The sequence below is a fragment of the Nelumbo nucifera genome, chromosome 1, assembly GCF_055504915.1.
Source record: "Nelumbo nucifera cultivar China Antique chromosome 1, China Antique-T2T, whole genome shotgun sequence".
Lineage (NCBI taxonomy): Eukaryota > Viridiplantae > Streptophyta > Magnoliopsida > Proteales > Nelumbonaceae > Nelumbo > Nelumbo nucifera.
The window spans coordinates 84,014,874-84,033,516 of record NC_142649.1 but is presented as its reverse complement, the minus strand read 5'-3'; the positions used below and the strand labels follow the sequence as shown (position 1 = coordinate 84,033,516).

General features: G+C 45.8%; 2 protein-coding genes across 3 annotated transcripts in view; one reads left to right on the top strand and one right to left on the bottom strand.

The window, feature by feature from the left end:
- NSL1 (MAC/Perforin domain-containing protein) overlaps nt 1-18,643 on the bottom strand; it is a 38,630-nt gene that overhangs the window by 15,623 nt on the left and 4,364 nt on the right. Inside the window, exons 1-2 of one of the 2 annotated variants that reach the window (XM_010261998.3) lie at nt 3,411-4,393; nt 1,879-2,117 (exon numbers count right to left, since the gene is read on the bottom strand). In XM_010261998.3, the coding sequence (XP_010260300.1) occupies nt 1,879-2,117; nt 3,411-3,680 (509 nt within the window). In that variant the 5' untranslated portion in view covers nt 3,681-4,393. Of the gene's footprint in view, nt 1-1,878; nt 2,118-3,410; nt 4,394-18,643 lie in introns of those variants that run through there. The other variant, XM_088886925.1, reaches the window with a different exon arrangement.
- On the top strand, nt 14,268-15,947 carry LOC104599451 (ethylene-responsive transcription factor 4-like). Its single transcript, XM_010261997.3, has one exon. The coding sequence runs from the start codon at nt 14,807-14,809 to the stop codon at nt 15,518-15,520; it is 714 nt and encodes a 237-aa protein (XP_010260299.1). The 5' UTR covers nt 14,268-14,806; the 3' UTR covers nt 15,521-15,947.

The window sequence follows — 18,643 nt, the reverse complement described above, 5'->3', positions numbered from 1 at the left end:
TAAATAAGTGCTTGGCGATTAGGCGAGGCGAGCCTCAAAGGGTGCCTTGTTGCCTAGGCATCGCCTAGGCGTTGCCTTGACAACTATGTGTAGGCATTCTTTGTACATCGATGACTAGGAGTGATGGCTCTTCTTGTCAGTCTCTGCTCAATTCCCCTCTGAAATCGCTTTTTCCCTCTTCTTTTGGCTCGAAAAACCCCTCTACAGACTACCCTTCTCCCTCAGTCTCTCTTCCTCTTCTTCACTTAGCCCGAAATATCCTCTATCTTCTCTTCATTCTCTCTCTCTTTCTTTCCTCCCTTGGTCTCTCCCTCAAGAACTCTCTCTGCCACTCTCTCTTTGTTCGCTCTCCACAGAAACCTTTCCCCTACCCGAGAGAACCCCTCTCTCTCCTCTTCAAATCAAAACTCCCCTCTCTGTACTCTCTTTGGGCCTTTCAAGACCCCTCTCACCGATTCAATACAGGGGGCTCCTCACATATTCCACTCCACTTTGACATCCCTCTTTTCTTGGGAATGGAGACTCTATTTATAATGAAGGAGAGGTTCTGTCATTCTCAAAGTGGAAGGGGGGTTTTGGTAAGTCATGATTTAAAGGGATTAGAGGGTTTGATAAAGGGTAATTTCATAATTTGGAATGAGAAGGGCAGTTCAATGATTTGGGTCCAAAGGACAATTTGGTAATTTGGGGCTTGAAGGGGTAGTTTTAGAGGGATAATTAGGTAATTTGAGGAATGAAGGGCATTTTGGTAAATTTAGCTTTGAAGGATATTTTGGTAAATTTAGCTTTGAAAGGTATTTTGGTAATTTTGTAAATGGATATTTTAGGGAATTTGGGGGATAAAGGGTGTTGTGAAAATTGGAATGAGGGGGGTGCTAAGGGTAACTTGGAAGAAGGGTATTTTGGTAATTTGGTCAAGGAGTATCTTGGGAATTTAGAATGGAGGGAATTTTGATAATTTGACAAGAGGAGTATTTTGAGGCTTTAGGGGTATCAGGTGAGATTAACGGTGGATTTTAAGTTTTTAGGGCCTAGGGTTTGGGTTCTTTGGGTCTCGAAGAGATCGGAACAGCCTGGTTGGGTGTTCGGGCATGAGTTGGGGGTTCGGACGGAGGATTGAGCAAAAATCAGGTGCTGACAGTGGCCCAATCGGGGTGGCTGATTCTTCAAAAGCAGAAATCCTGGCTGCATTCACAAGTCCTTGAATTGCTAAAGAAAAGGGCCTGGGAGAAGGAGGGAGGCCCTTGGAAACTAGCTCATTACTTGGCCAAGGCCAAAGACATTTTGAACATCATGACTGTAAACATAATCTGGATTCTCAGAGAATTAAATAGTACAGCTGATGGTTTAGCTAAATTGGGTACCTTTAGGGAAATTCTGTACAGTGAAAGAAATCTGCCTCTGTAATTTCTTTTTGCTGGTTTAGCTGTAGTATGTACATCTCCTCATGTACCTTTCTTCTTATTAATACAATCAGTTATCTCCTTTTCAAAAAAAAAAAAAAAACTCCCTTTATTTTTCCATAACCTATGCAAAGTACATGGAAAAGAACATTCCTTTTGTTTTTAATTTATAAGGTGCAAATAGAAAAAAGTTATGTTGATCAGGTAATATGAAGTACAAGTAATCTGTATAAAACCATACAAACAACTATCCATACTGACCATACAACAAGAGCCTTCTGTCAAAGAAATGTCAATTTGGGCATAGATGTGTATATTTACTTCTGGAGAATTCCTGGATTTATATTCTTATTTCAGCTACATGATGTAAACAATGAATCTATTTCCTTTTAATGTATGAGTACATAAAAAAGACTTGGATGGAAAACAGATAGAGGGAAGCATATAATACAATCTTATTGTTGGGAAATATTACCCAGCAAGAGCAGTAGGATCCCATGAAGAAGGAACTTCTTGTTTCACATGTTCGCAAAGTACTATCTGAGATCTTACTAACTCAATATTGTATAGTGTAATGAACCATCCATCAAAAGCAAGATTCTTTGTTGAAGCTGCATCCTTGTGCCAACAGCCTTGGAATTTAAACATTGCATTGAACAGGCCAGAGGGTATTTTACCAGATAAAGAGAGTTCCTGGTTTAACTGTTCTGACATCTGGAACAAATAAAACAGAAATGAGAATGAGAAGAAAATTCTCTGAGAAACAGTTCCCTACACGTTAGTGAGCACATCATTTCCAACCACATTGTTCACAAATATAAACCTCCATGTCAAATGTAAAAAAGAATTAAAAAAACAGGAATAAGCAAGCACATAAAAAAAGTAGTACAAAGATGAAAATAGAATATAGTTCAAAAAACATTATCATTCCAAAGACAATAAATTCCTTTTGACTAACAAATCCTCGGTATCTGACAAAGCAAGAAAAAAGATAAATGCTAGTATTATGACAATGAGTTTTAAGCTGAGAGAGTCATGTAATGGAGAGCATTTGTACCACGAGGAGAAAAACAAGACACTGGAAACAGATAAAAATGGGCAGAGAAAAAAAAAAAGGAAGGAGCAAAAGGAATATCAAAAGAAGCTGCTGGTAGTGAGGACAGCTATAAGCATATGATGAAGTATATGGTTAGGTTGACTGCCGCATATAGAGAACTGGGGAAGCTAATGGAAAATACAAGTATACCAAGGCATATATCTGGGAGGACAAATTGTATTACCTATGGATTATGGAATGATAGAGAAAATTTGTTTACAAGCTGTAGAAAAATATGAAAATGTAAGGTGCAAAAGTCTACAAGTTTATCTTTGGCATAGTTGCATTGGTTATTAGCATGAAGAGGTAAGCTGTTAATTTTAAGGGTAATTTGATTTTGGACTAAATCCAATAAGAAAGCCTAAATTCGAAGCTTGAATGGACTGGAACTGGATTACCCATTTACTCTTCTCTTTTTGTTTGCCTCACAGCTTGAATTGGCATGTACACAATACCTTCAATTGCTTCTTTTTCAGTATGTTTTCAATACATTACAGGCGTATAAAAGAATTATTAGAACCTCATTCAATATTTGTCTGAAACACTCTAGTTGATGCCTAGTAATTTGTACTGTGAGAATAACATTTGAAAAACTCTCTGTTTTCTTGAATTCCAACCATCTTCCATGTCAATAAGTTGAGATTCTACGAACCCACAAACATACTGCATATACACTGACCGCGTGCTCTTCGATCATAGACAATTTCTTAGCATTATTAATAAAAAATCATGATGTATGCACATCACTGTCAAAGTCACATTTACACGGTTAGTACGGGAACCGCTAGTCTTCTCCCTTTCATAAAGGGCTATAAGAAACTTGGATAGGTGAATCAGGAAGACAGAAGATTCAAATGTTTCACAGCGATATCTGAATCTGATCAAGTCAATATTATAAGAAAAAAAATCACCTGATGAAAGGAAAGAACATCGGACCGGAACCGCGTTCGCTCTCCCTTGTCGCATCTGATTGATTTGGGAACATTGGGCACAACGATGCCACCTGGCAATATAAGGTCGCGTGCTAGAGATTGGTCGAGTTCGATTAGACGCGAACCAGAGGGGCCAGGCTTGCAGCTGGAGAGGCGTAGGTCGCAACACAGATCATAACCATAACCGATGACAGAAACCGCCTTCTCTGCGGCAGATTGTGGGTTCATCCGATTCGCGTCAAATGCCATCGCTTCTCGTTTCTGGTTCTCCAACGCAGCCGCTCTACAATTTCTTTCGGGTCTCAGGGATAGCGAAGAAGTAGAAGAGAAAGGATAAGAAGATGATGATTGGTCCAGAGAAGAGGAATTTGTTCATTCTTTTCATATCGGAAGAATTGAAGTCTGAAGTTGAAAGGAAGTGGGGATGGGCTGGATTTCGTGTGGAAGACCAGACCAACAAGATACGACCAAAAGCAGGCAAGCAGTTGAGGAGCAGCAGCCGGCTTTGGTAGAAGAGTTTAAGATCCAGCCAATCAGCTGCTGCCACGTTTCCAGTAAGACTTGAGAATTCAAAGTCAAAGTAAGGCGTGAAGTACAGAAAGGTCAATTAGTCAATGGGAATATACGAAAGATTGCAGCATGTGAAGAAGGCTACAATCCGTCTGATTAGGATCTTTCATTTGGTCAGAATCCTAGATATCCAATGTTCAGCCGTATAGATGATGGATTCCATGCAATCAAAGCAGAAGTCACTAGTTGAGGCTCAAGTGCTCTAACTGTAAACAAATTCAGAAAAGTATAGACAGGTCCAATGCAAATTTTTTATTTCAATTGCAGATAACTATAAATATTCAAAATGGCAATAATCCACACTATGCCATTTTGAAAAAGTACTTCTTGTAGCTCACTGCAGAATTTTTACTTCTTGGAGAATCACGAGGCTGCTATCAATGCTAATGCGATGGCTGATTATTATTTGAATCTATTTGGTACTGATTCTCAATGCCCAATTATTTTTTGAAAAAGTAATTCTTGTAGCTCACTGCAGAATTCTGACTTCTGCTGTAGATCTATAAAAGTTTAAAATGTTAAATACCCCTTTTCTTATACATCAACACCGGACTTTGAATTGGCATCAATTCTGAGCTAACACCTATCTTAATTGTACTTTAGACATAAGAATTCTAACGCTGAACTGAACCGATATTATATTTAATGTCATGTTAGATTCTAGATCATCCTAAAAATTCAAAATAAGATAAAAATTAAGAAATCATCAAAAAAGATGATCCCTGAAAAAGGTTAATTTCAAGAATTAATTTTTGGTTGATTTCTTGAAAGTCACTAAAATCGATCAACCAAACAGAAAGTGCAACGCTGATCCCCATAACACTAACGTGACTCCAGCATGACAGTAATTTTCAAAAAATCGGCATCGATCCCAAACATCACCTTACCCCCTCTTTCAACAATAACGTTTAGACATCCTTCACATCCCCTTTGGGAAAAATATCAGAGTTCTCCATCAAAATGCAAACTCTCAATGGCGTAACTCTCACATATGGATATGATGTGACTCATCACCCCAGGTGTTTGAAATATGGCGTAAACCAATCAAAGTCCGACGGCCTGAGTAAGTGAGTATGCCTAAGTCTTCACTGACTGTTTCTTATCAAGATTAATTTTATTCACATCGATTATTGAATGCAGGTAGGCCCATGTTTGTCAATGATCTTTTCTTATCGGGTTGAGATTGGGTCTACCCTGCTCTGGCCCTGTCTGATTATAAAGTATGGGCCTCACCCATCTCATAGCTCCAACTCATTAGATAGAGACCTATGTAGATATGGTAAACAAAAATTACACCGACTTCGCTACCTTGATCTTCAATCAATAATGAAGTTTTTTCTTACCCGCTTTCTTGTGATTTAAACCCATCTGATATATTTATTAGATAGAAGCTTCCTATATATGTTGTAATAATAAAGCAAAATTAACAAGGTAGAATTTCCATGTTAACTATTATATATCATTATCATCATGTAAACTGATGTTGCATGATCTGGGCATTCCTAGCTGGTTGTGACTTGGCTTCTGGTTGTGATGGACGACACCTGAGAGGAACAGGAAGGTGAAGGGTTCCCGAGGAGCTCTCCTAGTGGGAACACTCCGATGGCTAAGTTAGAATTCTGGAAAAATCTCAGAGGAAAAACAGAGAGTAAGAGTGCTGAAAGTGCTAGGTTCAATACCTTTGCTTCGTGAGGGTCGGGGTCCTTTTATACCGGAGCTCGGTCACATCAGGCATAACCGCCACTGCCCTAGCCGTTACTGCCAGGGCAGGGGTGGTAGGTGCAGGCTGCTGCTGCAAGGTACGGACCCGACAGGCATGCCATGCTCTTCAGAGACGGCGGGCAGAACGCCGCCTGGTAAGGGATCCGAGCACTGCCGCCGGATCCGATAGGTACGGATGTCAGGCAGGCACGGATGTCAGGCAGATCTCCCTGTAGTCTGCCGAGCTATCGTACACCGAACCACCTGGGGCAGGTTTGCCTTGCACCGAGGTGCCGAGGTACACCGAGGTGCCCGCACTGGGGGCGAGCCTTAAGCAAGTTCGAACAGGAGTCTCAACGGTCCTGCCCTGAGGTGTTTCTCCCTCGGGACACTTAGCCAAAAGCCGGGGTGTTCCCTTCTTAGGAAGGGAGAGCTCGGGGCCCCTTAGGAGGAGTTCGGGTCGCAAGGGGAGCTCAGGTCCCCTTGCACGGGGGAGCTCCGCCTTCAGGCTTGGGGCGAACTGGGCCTTGCTTCTCGGCGGGTCGTCACACCCGCCTTCACGAGGTGGAGTTCCTCAAGGCGGACATCGAAGAGAAGACCGAGATCTTCACTCAAGCGATAGAGGAGACAAAGGCCAAGGCAATCGTAGAGTACATCCAATCTGATAAATTTGATGCCGTTCTGGGGGAGGCCTACTGCAAGGGGTTCAAGCTCAGTAGGTGGCTGATAAGGCACATGTACCCCGAGCTTGACACAAGCGCCATCACCACCTCGCGGATCACGGATGAGATAGCTCGGCAAGCCACAGATGATAGGGACTCAGAAGAGTATGGTGACGAGGAAGCAGACGCCCCTGACCAGTCTGAAGCTCCTAAAGAGGTCTCGCGCAGAGATGAAGATCCCCCGAAGTGATTGCCTTCATATTCCGAGACTACGAGCTCGGTCTTTGTAGTTCTTTTTTTTTGTGAAGCTCGTTGTACAAAACTTACTTGTTAATGAAATTGATCTTTTTTCCAAGTGTTGTTTTATCTGAGCTATCATGGTTGAGTGTGCGAAGTGATTGACACAGTAGGGCATAGTAAGGCATGTGCCCGAACTATTTTCTGGCGTGCACCGAGGTGACTGACAGTAAGGCATAGTAAAGCATGTGCCCGAACTGTCTTCTGGCGTACACCGAGGTGACTGACAGTAAGGCATGTGCCCGAACTGTCTGCTTGTACCCTCGACACATTGTGTATTGTGGTGTCGAGCTCTTTGGTGAGCTCGGTGTTTTAACCCCTTAGAATTCATCCACATCATAGAGGTGGCTAGGTTACTATGCCGGAGTCTGTTAGCTCGGCATTTTGGCCCTTGAGCCCTGAGAGACTCGAGGTCCGCTCTTGGAGTTCGCCCATGGCACAGAAGCGACTGGATTTTATTGCGTCGAGGCCTTTGTTAGCTCGGCATTTTGGCCCTTAAGCCCTGAGAATGACTCATAGTCTACTCGGTTATTTATAGGTAATATTGCCTTAGGTTGACAATATTCCATGCCCGAGGTACTTGTTTCCCTTCCAGAGTTTCGAGCTCGTATGTTCCTTCCCCGAGTACTCGCTTTACTTGGTAGGGTCCTTCCCAGTTTGGACCGAGCTTGCCAACGCCGGGCTTAGGCACCATAACCTTACGGAGAACCAGGTCGCCCACGTGGAGAGTCCACTTTTTGACCCTGGTGTTATAGTACCGAGCTACCCTTTGCTGGTAGGTCGCGGTCCTGATGTATGCGAGGTCCCGTACTTCGTCAAGCAGGTCGAAGTTGGTATGTAGCTCATCTTCATTTTCCCTATCATCATATGCTTCTAATCTCAGCGAAGGAACTTCAATCTCAGTTGGAATGACTGCTTCGGTGCCGTATGTGAGGTTAAAGGGGGTTTCTCCTGTGGCAGTCTTTTCCGTGGTACGGTAGGCCCATAACACACTGGACAGCTCGTCCGTCCACAGTCCCTTAGCTCGGTTCAGGCGCACTTTTAGTCCTCGAAGGATTGCCCTGTTCGTGACTTCTGTTTGACCATTTGCCTGAGGGTGCGTCATTGAGGTGAAGTTCTGCTAAATTCCCATGTCTCGGCACCGGTTTTGGAATTTGATGTCTTCGAACTACTTACCATTGTCGAAGATCAGTACCCGAGGTAATCCGAAATGACACACTATGTTCTTCCAAAAGAAGTTCTGCACATTCTGGGTCATGATTGTTGCGAGAGGTTCAACTTCGACCCACTTTGTGAAATAGTCAATTGCCACCACTAGGAACCTCCTTTGTCCTATTGCTGGTGGGAATGGCCCGAGTAGGTCAATCCCCCATTGTGCAAATGGCCATGGGCTAGTGAGGTATTTTAGGTCGGCAGCAGGCTGGTGGTGGATGTTGGCGTGCTTCTAACACTTGTCGCATTTTTTGACGAGCTCGGTCGCATCTACCTTCATCGTTGGCCAGTAATACCCCTGTCGTAGTGCTTTCTCAGCGAGGGCCCTGCCCCCCAAGTGTCCACCGCACAGGCCCTCATGAGTATCGTGGAGGATGAGCTCGGCTTCAGAGGGTCGCAAGCAGCGCAGGTAGGGGAGCGTGTAGGATATTCGGTATAACCGTCCGTCTATCATGACGTATTTGGCTGCCTGACGCTCTACCCTCCTGGCGGCATTACGATCTGCGGGGAGGGTCCCGTGTAGCAGGAAGCTCATGAGCGGATCAATCCAGCTCGGCTCTACTTGAACGACGGGAGCGACCTTCTCTGCCCCCCTGAGAATGCTAGGCCGAGGCAAGTTCTCTATATACACGATTCTCATGGTGTTATCGCCAGTGCTGGACAAACGGGATAGGGCATCGGCCTCGGCATTCTCTGATCTCGGGATTTGCTGGATGAAGTATGACCGGAAGTTGAGCAGAGCCCCTCTTACTTTGGCTAAGTATGCTACCATGGTTGGCTCGCGGGCTTTGTATTCACCCATAACCTGATTTACCACGAGCTGGGAATCGCTGCAGACGACGACGTGCTTGGCTTTCACTTCCTTTGCCAGATCCAGCCCGAATAGCAACGCCTCGTACTCTGCTTCGTTCTTGGATGCTGCAAACTCAAAATCTTTATGACGAGCACGTTATCGTGGGGATAATGGACCCCTTGCGCATTGTCTTCAGTGAAGAAGATCGGTTCCTCCATCCTTGGCCGCTTTGGGGGGTTTAGTTCTTCTCTAGCGGCCTCGCGAGCTGATGACCGAGCTACTGCCGAAGTGCAGCCCGCGACAATCGATCCTCCGACGATTACATGGATGGTCCCCAAGACTGGTCTCTCGTCGGGAGGCTGCCTCTGCGGCTGCTTTGCCTGTCTGCTGGACTCAGGAGCCTCTTTATTCTGCTCTCCGTGTCGACCTACTTTATTATTATTATTATGCTGTACAAAATTTCTCAGATACCCATGACGGATGAGTTCTTCTATCTCATCGCGGAGGTTCTTACAATTTTTGGTACTATGACCGTGATCTCTATGAAAACTACAATACAAGTTTTTATTCCTAACATTATGATCGGCCTTGAGCCGAGGTGACCACTTTACATATGGGGCGTTCTTGATCGCCATGAAGATTCGACCCGTTTTGTGTTGAGGGGCGTAAACTCCCTTTCTACTGCCGGAGCTCGGAAAGGTTGGACTGGCTTTTCCCCCCGAGCTTGGTCCTTCTTCTTCTTCTTGTCACTTGGAGCCGGGGGTTCCGGTTCCCTTTTTCTTTTTTCGAGGGTGTGCTCGCCTTTCTGGTTGATCTCCTCCTCTGTTCCTATGAATCGATCTGCGAGCTTGAGGAACTCGGTCACGGTCTTGGGTTGGTTGACAACCACGTGCCATTTAAACTTCTTGTGGGTGATGCCCCGTTTGACCACAGTGAGCCGAATTGCAGGGTCCAAGCCGGGTATGCTGAGGAGTGGTGGAGAAGGCCACGCACATGCAAGACTCGCTCACCCTAGCCAGATGCATTTGGGACTGAAAGGCGTCCACATGGTCGTTGGGATCAAAGGACCCATCATACTTGTTCAACGGGGGGAGCTTGAAGTCCCTTGGCATGGGGACAACAAGGAGCTTTGGTGACAGGGGGGAGGGAACTGAAAGGAGCGGTGTAGCTTTTACCTCGCCCGAACTCACCTCTACCTTGCCTCTGAGCTCGGGCAGGTCGCGGGTGACAGCTCGGTGAGCCCGGCGATGCCTTCGCTGCTTCTTAGCCGGCTCAGCATTGGTGTTGTTGGCCTCAGTATTACTGAGCTCGATGGGCCCAGCGAAATGCTTGGATGACTTTCGGTAGCTGCGAACAGAGGGACCTGGTTCCAGGTCGTCGGCCAGCACTTCGAACCAATTTTTGGCAAGCGAGGATTCGAACTGTGAGCGCTGAGGTGATACTGGCCTTACCGGCCGGGAGGCCCCCGACCTAACTACAGGCCGCGAGGTGGGGGTAGGGGGTCTTTCCTTCCTTCCATGGGATGACACCGAGGTCTCTCCTCGGTGGGAATGAAGTTCACTTAGGCGGTGAGGCTTGGTTGGCTGCACAGCTGGATGCCGAGGAGGGAGTGAAGGAAACTGTTGTTGATACTGGTATTGGGACATTTGGTGCAACACTTGCTGCTAGTGGGACTGGAGTTGCTGGAATTGTTGCATCTGAGCCTGCATGGCTCGCATGCACTGCATCAGATCCTCAAGCTGACCTTGGTTGGCCATTGGAGGGAGGATGGTGGGTTCAGCGAAGGTTGTTCCGACTATAGAGGGCAGTGGAACAGTCACGGGTGCCACCATCTGGGGCACAGTCAGACTAGGAACCCCGTCCACAGAGAGAGGGACGGTGAACTGGCCGATGCAGACAGTGGGTAACTGGAGTTGTTCCTCAGAGGTGTTCCGGCGTCCGGTGTTGCTGGAGGAAGCCATAGGTGTTGATGATACTGATGAGTTCTTTGAAGATAGTTGAACAGAAGTTACAGGAAGACCTTTTGAAGCGTTTCCCACAGACGGCGCCAAATGATGCTGCACGATCTGAGCACTCCTAACTGGCTGTGACTTGGCTTCTGGCTGTGATGGGCGATACCTGAGAGGAAGAAGAAGGTGAAGGGTTCCCAGGGAGCTCTCCTGGTGGGAACACTCCGATGGCTAAGTTAGAACTCTAGAGAAATCTTGGAGGAAAACAGAGAGTAAGAGTGCTGAAAGTGCTAGCTTCAATACCTTTGCTTCGTGAGGGTTGGGGTCCTTTTATACCGGAGCTCGGCCACATCAGGCATAACCGCCACTGCCCTAGCTATTACTGCCAGGGTAGGGGTGGCAGGTGCAGGCTACTGCTGCAAGGTACGAACCCGACAGGCATGCCATGCTCTTCAGAGACGGCGGGCAGAACGCCGCCTGGTAAGGGATCCGAGCACTGCCACCGGATTCGGTCGGTACGGATGTTAGGCAGGCATGGATGTCAGGCAGATCTCCCTGTAGTCTGCTGAGCTACCGTACACCGAACCACCTGGGGTAGGTTTGCCTTGCACCGAGGTGCCCGCATTGGGGGCGAGCCTTAAGCAAGTTCGAACAGGAGTCTCGGCGGTGCTGCCCCGAGGTGTTTCTCCCTCGGGACACTTAGCCAAAAGCAGGGGTGTTCCCTTCTTAGGAAGGGAGAGCTCGGGGCCCCTTAGGAGGAGCTCGGGTCCCCTTGCACGGGGGAGCTCTGCCTTCAGGCTTGGGGCGAACTGGGCCTTGCTTCTCGGTGGGTCGTCACACCCATCGAGTCGCTTGGTTGGGCCTTGATGAGCTTGTTACGCCGAGTTGCGGCCAGGCTGCCACGCTGACTTGTCGCTTATGCCAGGTCATATACACGTGTCCCCGTGCTACGAGGTCGGGCCAAATCACCCTACATAATAAACTTTGATAGTGTTTGGAATCAATGCCATTTCTTGAGAGGTGTCTTTCTCAAAAAGCGGTGTTGCATCATGCTGTTTTCTTAGAAAACATTTTATTTTCTTTTTTATTTTCGGGTTTTCTATTTGGTACCATTGTTGTTGCCCCCGCATAGGCATTTCCCAATGCCATGTCAGCATATTGTTGTTAGAAACAGTAAAAAAACGGAAAAATACCCAAAAAGATGTTTTCTCGTATCACACGTTTCCGGATTTTCAAGACATGATCTGAGAAAATATTTTTTGGAAAAAATGACTGTTATACATGCTTTCTAAAACTGAGAATATATCAATGACTAAACACGGACATTTAAGAGGTATTTAGTATGCAGCGATCTATTTGATAGCAGCTAAAACGACTGAAGTGATTTGCTTATTGATTTGTCTTTTACTACATAAAATAATTATATAATCAAATATTTAAAGCTATAGTAAACAACTCAACTTTAGCTTCGGCCATTTACCAGTTTGCAACCTCCTGGATAATTTGGTTTTCCTGCCTTTCCCTTATGTTTTCCTTTAAACCTAGAATAGCAATGTCATTCAGTTCAATCCATGACCCTAGGCTTTTGTCTGGTTGATAGGGCAAGGTATTGGTTGTATTTTCTTTTCTTTTTTTTGTGAGAGGGAAACGCCTATGTAAGGCTTTTGTTTGGTTAATGGGCATCACCATGTTGTAGGGTTGGGTTATGACTCATGACTGTCATGGTAGCAGAGATGTCCCTCAAATCAACCCATGAGCCTAAGCCCAATCAAGTATCAAATCAACCCATGTTGTAAGTAGACATGTTCATGGGCTAAGTTGGGTTTCGTCTTTTTATTAACAAAATACATTTAGGATCGAGACCTAGCCTGGTTTGACCATCAGCCTTAAATCTTGAGCTTGAGCCCAGCCCTACTATAAAGTCCGAAGTCTAACTTATAAATTGGGAAAAAGATATTTTCTTTTTTTTTATGTTTTTTTGCATAATAAAAAACTGATTTATTTATATTAAATGACCTTAAAACCCAAAAATATTGAAAGATCTCACTATGATTGAGAAGAAAAAGAAGAGGAACAAAAAATATATATTATTATATAAAATATACCATTGAATTTAGACTTGGGCTTGGACCAGACATTTTAGAAAAAGCCCAAGCCCAGCTAAAAAAAGTCTGGTTTAGTGTTTTGGACCTGAGCCCAAACCCATGGGCCATGGGCCTAAAATAATATTCACGCCTGACAAGAAACAGTATACTGGGCCGACCCGTCGGACTACCCAACCCATATAAACAGGTCTAGTTGTAAGGCTGTTCGGAGTTGGGGTTTTGAAAACAAAAATTTTCCAAACCCACTTCCGGGGCCCAGCCCAATTTCAAGAACCCCGTCCCTGAATTAATGGGATGGGATCCAACTTGGAGACATTCTTCACCGAACAACTCGGCCTGGGTAATAAAGATAATCTGTGTCCCGGTTTGGCGTTTGGGAACCCGATTTTTCATAGCACCGCCCAAATGAAATGGGCCAGAACCAGAATAAATGACTAATGGCTGTAAACAGCGAACGTATTCACAGATCACAGCCTCGCGGTCTACGTCTCCCGATGTTGGACTCATTAAATGATTTGGTCCCCACATCTCAATCTCCACCCACGTGTCCTTACATCGTGCCTAATATAAACTCTTCTGAACCTTCTTAATAATATCCATTTTCTTTTCTCCTTACTGGACCCTCTCTCTATGTCCTTTTTGCTTGTTTTCTACTCTTAACCACTGCAGTTTGGACTCCAGTGGGTGGGTGGGTGGTGCCGCTGCCGCTGCCGCTGCATTTATCAAACCTCAAACGGCCATTCACTGAAAGCCATGGAAAACCAAAAAAAAAATATATATATATATATATATATATATATATATATATATGAATACAATAATTGTACCTGATGTCCAGACCAAACGGTTCCTAAAGGTACAATTCAAGGACTCCGGATCTACATCTACTACAAACAAGGCGTGAACAATGGGCTAGTAACGGTCCACCTCCACCTCATTTCCGCTGCTCTACGTGGGCCCAGGGGGAGGGAGGGGCTTCCTGCCTTTTCCTCTTTGAAACCGTGGGTCCCGCATAAAAGCTCTCTCATTTTTATCAACGTAGGTCCCACAGGCCACAGCTTTCTGTCCGGTTTCTACTTGGCACCTTCCTCCATTGCAACTCCAATTATTTCCCGCTTACTGTGCTGCTTTTTCTGCGCGAAATCTGGATGCATCAGACAGAGTCATAGGCCTCCCGCCTCCCCTCCTCCTCTGGCCTCTTACATCGTCCATGGACCACACACCCCCACCCACACACAGACCCAGAGTCCAGCGTCCAGACTATTTTATTCGATAATTAATTATCATAGTAACGTGTAAAGATGCAGACAAAATCCTCCGAATACACAAACGAATCTCATCTCGCGTAAGGACAATATCGTAATTTCAGGGAGGACACTAAAATAATTAAAACACGGCTGTCAGAAAGGACGCCTGTTGATTTACACAAAGAGAGAGAGAGAGTCTTGAGGTTCGTCGTGTTTCCTATTTGCCTCCGTCACGCGGAAGGCACTGTGACGCGTGTCATCATCACAGTGGTTAAATTCACTAACTGTCGGTCCAAGGGAGCGGTTCAATGGGGGTGGGGGGGGGGTGCTGAGGGTGAAGTAGTAAGGCAAGGATCGTAGTGATCCAAGTCACACGGCGGGAAAGCGGAGAGATGCCGACAAACTGTTTAGAACCGGCCGTCATTGATTCCGTCCAAATCTCTCCCCCTCTCAGCTCTCTACAACCCCCCGAACACACCATTAACCGTCATAACGGCTGTTAAGCAACGCCGCCCGGTCTTCCGGTTGACGCGTGTCTGGACAACTCGGATGCCACGTAACCCAGACAACGATAATAATATGCCACCACGCTCGGGGCGGGGGCGGCGGCCAAGGACAGTCAAACCTTTCGTTGACTGCGCCGAATATTTTCAATTTTCCTCGCCGATCTCTCCCTCCTCCCCTATAAAGCCCCCATCGCTGCCCTCTCCTTTATCTATCCTGCCCTACATTGTCTCGTCTCATTTCGTTACGTTTCATCTCTTCTCTTCTCTCTGTTCTTTCTCTGCTGCTCAAACCGGAAAATTTTCTCGAGGTGGCCCCGCCTCGCATTCGTAGATATGGCACCCAGAGATAAAACTAACGGCGTCAAAGGAGGGAACAGTGCTGGTAACGGCAACGGCAACGGCAAGGAGGTACATTTCAGGGGTGTGAGGAAGAGGCCCTGGGGTCGGTACGCTGCCGAGATCAGAGACCCCGGGAAGAAGAGCCGTGTCTGGTTAGGAACGTTTGATACGGCCGAGGAGGCCGCAAGGGCTTACGACGCCGCTGCTAGAGAATTCCGTGGATCTAAGGCTAAAACTAACTTTCCTTTGCCTTCTGAGAGTAATAATAACCAGAGCCCCAGCCAAAGCAGCACTGTCGAGTCCTCAAGCCGGGAGGGGTTCTCTCCGGCACCGATCACTACTCCCTCGACGTTGGATCGAGACCTCTTGCACCGCGGCGCCGGCGCTGGTGCTGTCGGAGGTGCTGCTGCTGGCTTCGCGGTCAGATTCCCGTTTCAACACCACGCGCCGTCTGCTGTTGCCGGGGTTTTACCGACCGCGCATCCGCTTTTCTTTTTTGACGCGATTGTTCGGTCGGAGAATATGACCCACCACCGTCTGAGGTTCGACCCCGCGGCTGCTGATTACCAAGCCGCTTTTGCTGGTGGTGGGGTCCAGAGTGACTCCGACTCATCATCCGTCGTTGATTTCCACCATCACGACGAACAGAGCCCACGGAGGAGAGTCCTTGATCTTGATCTCAACCTCCCTCCACCTGAAGTTGCCTGATCTTGCCGGATTTTTGAGATCGTTAGGTCGTAGCCGACGGCGTTAGATCGGGGCCTTCTGTTTTTCAAAATTCTCTTTTTTATTTTCATTATCTTGCAATTTTAATCTTTTTTCAAGAAAAAATTTAAACAACAAAAAAAACATAGAGACGGGGAGATAGCCGAAGAGCGCAGCCTGTTGAGGAAATGTTGAGAGCTGTTCATCGCACTAGATGCCAATATTCAATGTAAATACGTGACGGGAACTTTTTTTTTTCCTTCTCTCTTGTTTTCGCAACTGAGATCTCAAGAGTTACTCAAATGTTGTTGTCGACCGCTGAAACTGAGACTACTACCGTGTAACTATGCATCCTCCATTAGAATTTCGTTGAAAAAATGACTGATTATTTTTGTTCTTTCTGTGTAAACAAAGTTCTAATGACTGAAAACACAAGCATATACTCAGAAACCAGTTAATTTGAGCTTTGACAATTATGGAATGCGAACTCCGGTTGTATGTCCGGCCGCCGGTATTATCGACGGAATTGTTATTTTTCCTTGTTTACAATATTGGAAACCTCTGGCTCTGGATATGGTGACGCGTCGACGTGGTACGGGCACCGCACTATCTGTTAAGAGTTTTTTATTTAGTAGAAAAAATAAAAATATTTTTGTAAATAATTTTTTACTACAAAGCGGCAGCAACGGCGAAACCGCATACCCACGCGACTGGATCACGAGCGCGTCTTTTGGGGTGGGGTCCGATAACACTAATTCCGTGTTGACGACGTATAAGGCTTTGAGGTTTGGCAGGGCGGCACGAGTACGTCTTCCGCTGTGGCAGCTGCCGCTGTCCCGAGTCTTCAGTGTTTTGATTTTGCATTCTCTTTTCTCGGGGCCTAAGTTACGTTGGGGGAAACTGGGAGTTGAAGGGGAGACATGGTGGGGTCCACATTGACGCGAGATCTGGAAGTGGAGGCGCGGCGGCCGCTTTTGGTGGACCCCGCTTTTCGTCGTCGGAATCTTTGGAGAAGATCTCGCTTCTGTTTTGTTTTTTCTTCTCTCCCTTCTACTTTTGTGGTGGGTGGTGTCATGTGGTGGACCATTCTTGGTTCATGCATGCATGCATAGCATGGCATGGCATGGCATGGGATACCGTATCATTGTATGGCATGGATGCATGCCATGCAGGGATAAAATGGTAATTAGGGAGAGGCGACACGAGGTATCATAGCACGTGGCTTCGTACGGAGTTCTGATAAAGGGATGACGTGTTGGGTTGAGGTGGTAGTGGGGTCCACATGGCCACCTCCTTATCTGCCACGCAGATGGGGTTGGGGAGCGAGCAACGAAAGCAACCGCCAAAAAGGGGGGTAGGGTTTATGGTGGGCGGCTGCTGGCTGCTGCCGCACCGCCTCTAAAAGTGGAATTTGTTGGCCGATGAGGTGACCATCCCTTGAACACCGCTACTCGGTACTGTAGCGCCGCGTCTCGGCGCGTGTATTTCCAGGATGGTTTTTCGATTAATCAAGGGATTCTTTCTTTTAATTAATTAAAGCACATCTGACACGTCACACGTGACAAGAAGATTCCCCCACACGCGTCCGCATGTGGTGATGGGGTGGGGGAGGAGCTTGCCGATCTAGCCATCTAAGGCCTATTATCAAATTGTAGCTCCTCGCTTTGTTTATTCTACACGTGTAATCCAGATGATGGGCGACTGATTCCAGCCATCCCATACGTGATACGTCGTCGTCACTCGTCACTTGTAGAAAAGGAGAAGAAAAAAAATACGAAGAATCTGATATGGATGAGATAATGGAATCACAAAACTTTGACTTTGGAAGATTTTGGTCGGACTCGGACGGATCGGATTCACGGGTAAGATGTAAGATGGAGGATGATATCGTATTGCGAAGCGTAACTCTGGTACAAGGGACTATGAGCATGTGAAAACAGCCATCTGGATCTGGCCCATAACTCATTGGCTTAGGAGATCCAACCGTGCTCCATGTGCCAACATGCAAAACTTGTCAATATCAAATACACCACAGAACTTGCGTATGAGGCATGGCATTGCCTCCATGATGTGTCAACATCAAGTTCCAAATCAGACGATTCTAACCAATACCAAGCAATGTTTTGTTAGGTTACTTGTCCCAGATGGGTGTGAACTGTGAAGTGAAGCTTATTTGACATGTGGACCACAAAAACTCTAGATGAATGGATGAGATAACACGTGTACCGGTGTTTAATTGGACAGGGTCCCAGTTAATTATAAAACAACTATCTCGACGAAGTGGGTTTTTCTGTATTGATTTGGACGAATAACTAAAACTAAACTAAAGCCTTATGAATTATGATATGGTCTCACATGATTTATATATAGCACGTGCTCTAAAAGGCGTGGACATTCACGTATTCAGAAATAAGACCTGTTCATGGGCCGGGTAGCCCGATGGCTAGCCCGGCCTGACCCGCACCCTGGCCAGGTTTGGTCATATAATTAGGCCCGCGGGTCTGATCTCCGGTCTAATACAGTAAGTCTGATTGTGTTTCGGATCGGACTTGGGATTTATTAGAAAAGTCCGGCCTGAGCTTGGTCTGGCCCGACTCAGCATTATATATTTTATAAAATATATAATATATATTTTTTATATTATATAAAATATATAAATAATATAATATTTATTGAAATATATATTTATAATTTAATATATATATTTTTTATAATTTTTCTTTCTCTCTCTATATTCAACCATTTCAGCACTAGTAACAGTATGAGCTAAATTTCGGATTCGGGCTCAGGCTCGAGCTTTGGGCTTTTTATAAGAGTTGGGCTCGGACTCAGGCTTTAGAAAAATCTGTTAATACAAGAGGGAAAATAAAAAAAGTCCGGTTCATGAGTTTTTGCTATATGGGATATTTTATGGGCACAACCATTAAAGTTGCGTGATACAAAACAAAATTTTACAAAAGTCCTTTGAATCAAAAGCTCTCTGATCCTATTCAGAAGCCAGAGGTAGGTCCAGGGAATTTCTGATTGTCATTGAAGGGCATCCATCACTTGTTTTGCATCTAATACAACATAAACTTTTTGACAGCTCTAAGAAGAAAGGTTTTCCAGTACCTGCATAATGACAAA

Coding starts and splice junctions, on each gene's coding strand:
- LOC104599451 (XM_010261997.3), top strand. CDS start 14,807: ATGGCACCCAGAGATAAAACTAACGGCGTCAAAGGAGGGAACAGTGCT.